This window comes from Athene noctua, chromosome 1 (assembly GCF_965140245.1).
Source record: "Athene noctua chromosome 1, bAthNoc1.hap1.1, whole genome shotgun sequence".
Classification (NCBI taxonomy): Eukaryota; Metazoa; Chordata; class Aves; order Strigiformes; family Strigidae; genus Athene; species Athene noctua.
This window is the reverse complement of record NC_134037.1, coordinates 76,746,120-76,748,515: the sequence shown is the minus strand read 5'-3', so window position 1 is coordinate 76,748,515 and position 2,396 is coordinate 76,746,120. Positions and strand designations below refer to the sequence as shown.

At 42.5% G+C, this 2,396-nt stretch overlaps 1 protein-coding gene across 1 annotated transcript; it reads right to left on the bottom strand.

The window, feature by feature from the left end:
* Positions 1–1,178: 1,178 nt before the first annotated feature.
* MAS1 (MAS1 proto-oncogene, G protein-coupled receptor) lies at positions 1,179–2,168 on the bottom strand. The gene has a single exon (XM_074924813.1). The coding sequence runs from the start codon at positions 2,166–2,168 to the stop codon at positions 1,179–1,181; it is 990 nt and encodes a 329-aa protein (XP_074780914.1).
* Positions 2,169–2,396: the final 228 nt, after the last annotated feature.

Below are 2,396 nucleotides of genomic sequence, written 5' to 3'. Positions count from 1 at the left end.
CTGCCCAGACCTCTCGTATTCTGTTTCTGTGTGATAAACCTGGCTTAGCCCCATTCCCTTCTTGCTGTTGTCTTCCTCTGCCCTCTGCAGCTTGGCTATAGTTGAGCAAGTGGCCCTGGGATTTAAACTCCACAAAATACCAGCCCTGGCACCCTGACAGTCAGCTGGAATGGTGTGACTGGGGTGTAGTTCTGGTCGTGCATTGTTTGAGGCACCTTTATTTTTTTCTGTTTATCCAAACCCGATTGTTATAAAACAAAGAGACCACATGGGGAATATATACTCTCCAGAGAACAGCTAAATACTAAGTAAGTGGCTGGAACAGCAAGTATTGGGACTGAATTTCTTATAGGCTCCTTGAATAACTAAACCTAGAGGAACACTGACATTTTGGGGATAAGCCAACCCCACCATTCACAATTAGGGAAAAAGCCATCTGTAAGTTGACAGCATCCCTATGTTGGCTGCTACTCCTGTGTGTCAGATACCAAATTATCACAGAACACAGAGAAATGTTGATGTCACCGGAAATTATGCAACATACACCTTAAAAACAGACCCTGAAGCAGCCCCTTAACCACAGAGGGACTTGACCATTTAATATACACTTAAATGTCTAGCTAGACCAAAGCTATACCGTATGGTTTTGGGTATGTATGGGGACTTACTCTCATACGTGGGTTTCTTCCTCTGTTTCCCCCAGGGAGTGGCTCTTTTGCGCACTTAAACAAGCTGGAAACAGTTGAAACTAAATCCCAGTGTGTAACGTGAATCCTGCATTTAGTGGGTTTGACTTTTAAAAATGCTAATACACATAGGCCCTGATGACTTCAATAGCATTTATGGGTGCTCAGCGCTTGTATAAATGTCACACTATTTATAACATATTTCTGTGTCCTTTTTTAAAATTCTCTGTTGGCCTGTCTCTTTTCCACTGTGGTATCTTTGACTGACATAGTCACATCAGGATGTAGCATGTGTTTGAATAATTAAGAAAATACAAATAAAAGTTATCTTTATTCTAGTCCATATTTTTCCATTGCTCAACCACCAAAGATAACAGTACCAGTTCACCACTGCTTTTTACATTCTATGGAGAAAAGTACTTTTAGTTTTGCGGTGGTTTATTAAACCTTCCAAGTCCAATTATTTGCCCCTAGAGTTTCCCCCCCTAAGCTTTAGAAAATTGTTTCAGCTATATCCAAACTCATGCCAACTTCCTGGCTTCTCGGCCGCAGCCCATCAGCAAGTGCTCTACTAAGAACAACTTTGAGGCTCTCCTTGAACCTCTTCTTCTTGCTGCTTCCTACAAAAAAGTAAACAAGGGGGTTGATGCTACTGTTAACGGTGGAGAGAACAACGGTGACATGGTTCTGCTGGCTGAGCAAAGACGACCAGTGGTGGTAATTCAGAAGGTACAACAGCCTCATAGGCATGGCAAAGATGAGGAAGACAATGACTGTGGCCACAATGATGATGTAGAGCTTTGACGAATGAGGTCTCAGGGAGTTACGATGAATCCTGATAACCAAGATCAGGCTGGACAGAATCATTAGAGGAATGAAGATCATGAAAGTCAGGATCCATGTGAAGATGAGCAGTGCTTGGCAATGGTTGCCATCGTCGAATTGTTCCTTTGTTGAATCATCTTTGCATGTTAAGTATTCGGCTACTGTCATCAGAAAAGACAGAGTCCACAGAATTGCACACACAATTGCCGATTGGTGCTGTGACCGGTGGCATCGGTACCAGATGGGGTAAACAATAGACAGACACCTCTCAATACTGATGGCTGTCAGGAGATAGAGACCAGTATTATATCCAAGAAGGAAGACAATAGATAGTGTGGTGGTTATATAATAGTAAAAACCATATGCGAATCCGAAACCAGCAATGTACTCAATCGACAGAATAAATGTACAAAGCAGTAAGGAGATATCAGCAATGGACAGGTGTGTGATGTACGCAGTGAATGGGTTTCTTTTGATCTGGAAGCAGAGGCACCAGAGGACAATTCCATTTTCACAAAAACCCAGGAAGGAGATGATCATAATTACCCAAAGTGGGGTCAATATCTCCCAGACTCTTTCCTGTGTAGAAATGTTTCTGTGCATTGAGATGTTCTCTGTGCCTTCGCTGGGATGAAACGTTATGTTTGACTCATCCATGGGGAAAGCTCAAGTTTGGATAGCACAGCTCTTCCTTCTGTAAATACGTATAAAAATATACTGTGAGCATTGTGCGCTCCTCCCCTCCCCCTTTTCTTTCTGTTTTGTGGCCCCTTAATTTCTGGTCATATCCAAAAGCCTTAGCAAAAGGAAAACCAGCTTTGATATACTGATGCTAGCTGAAACCCAGTTGGAACTACTCTTGGCAATGTGGTTAAGCCCATTATG

Excerpts from the sequence above, each read along its gene's own strand:
- MAS1 (XM_074924813.1), bottom strand. The coding sequence starts at position 2,168 with ATGGATGAGTCAAACATAACGTTTCATCCCAGCGAAGGCACAGAGAAC.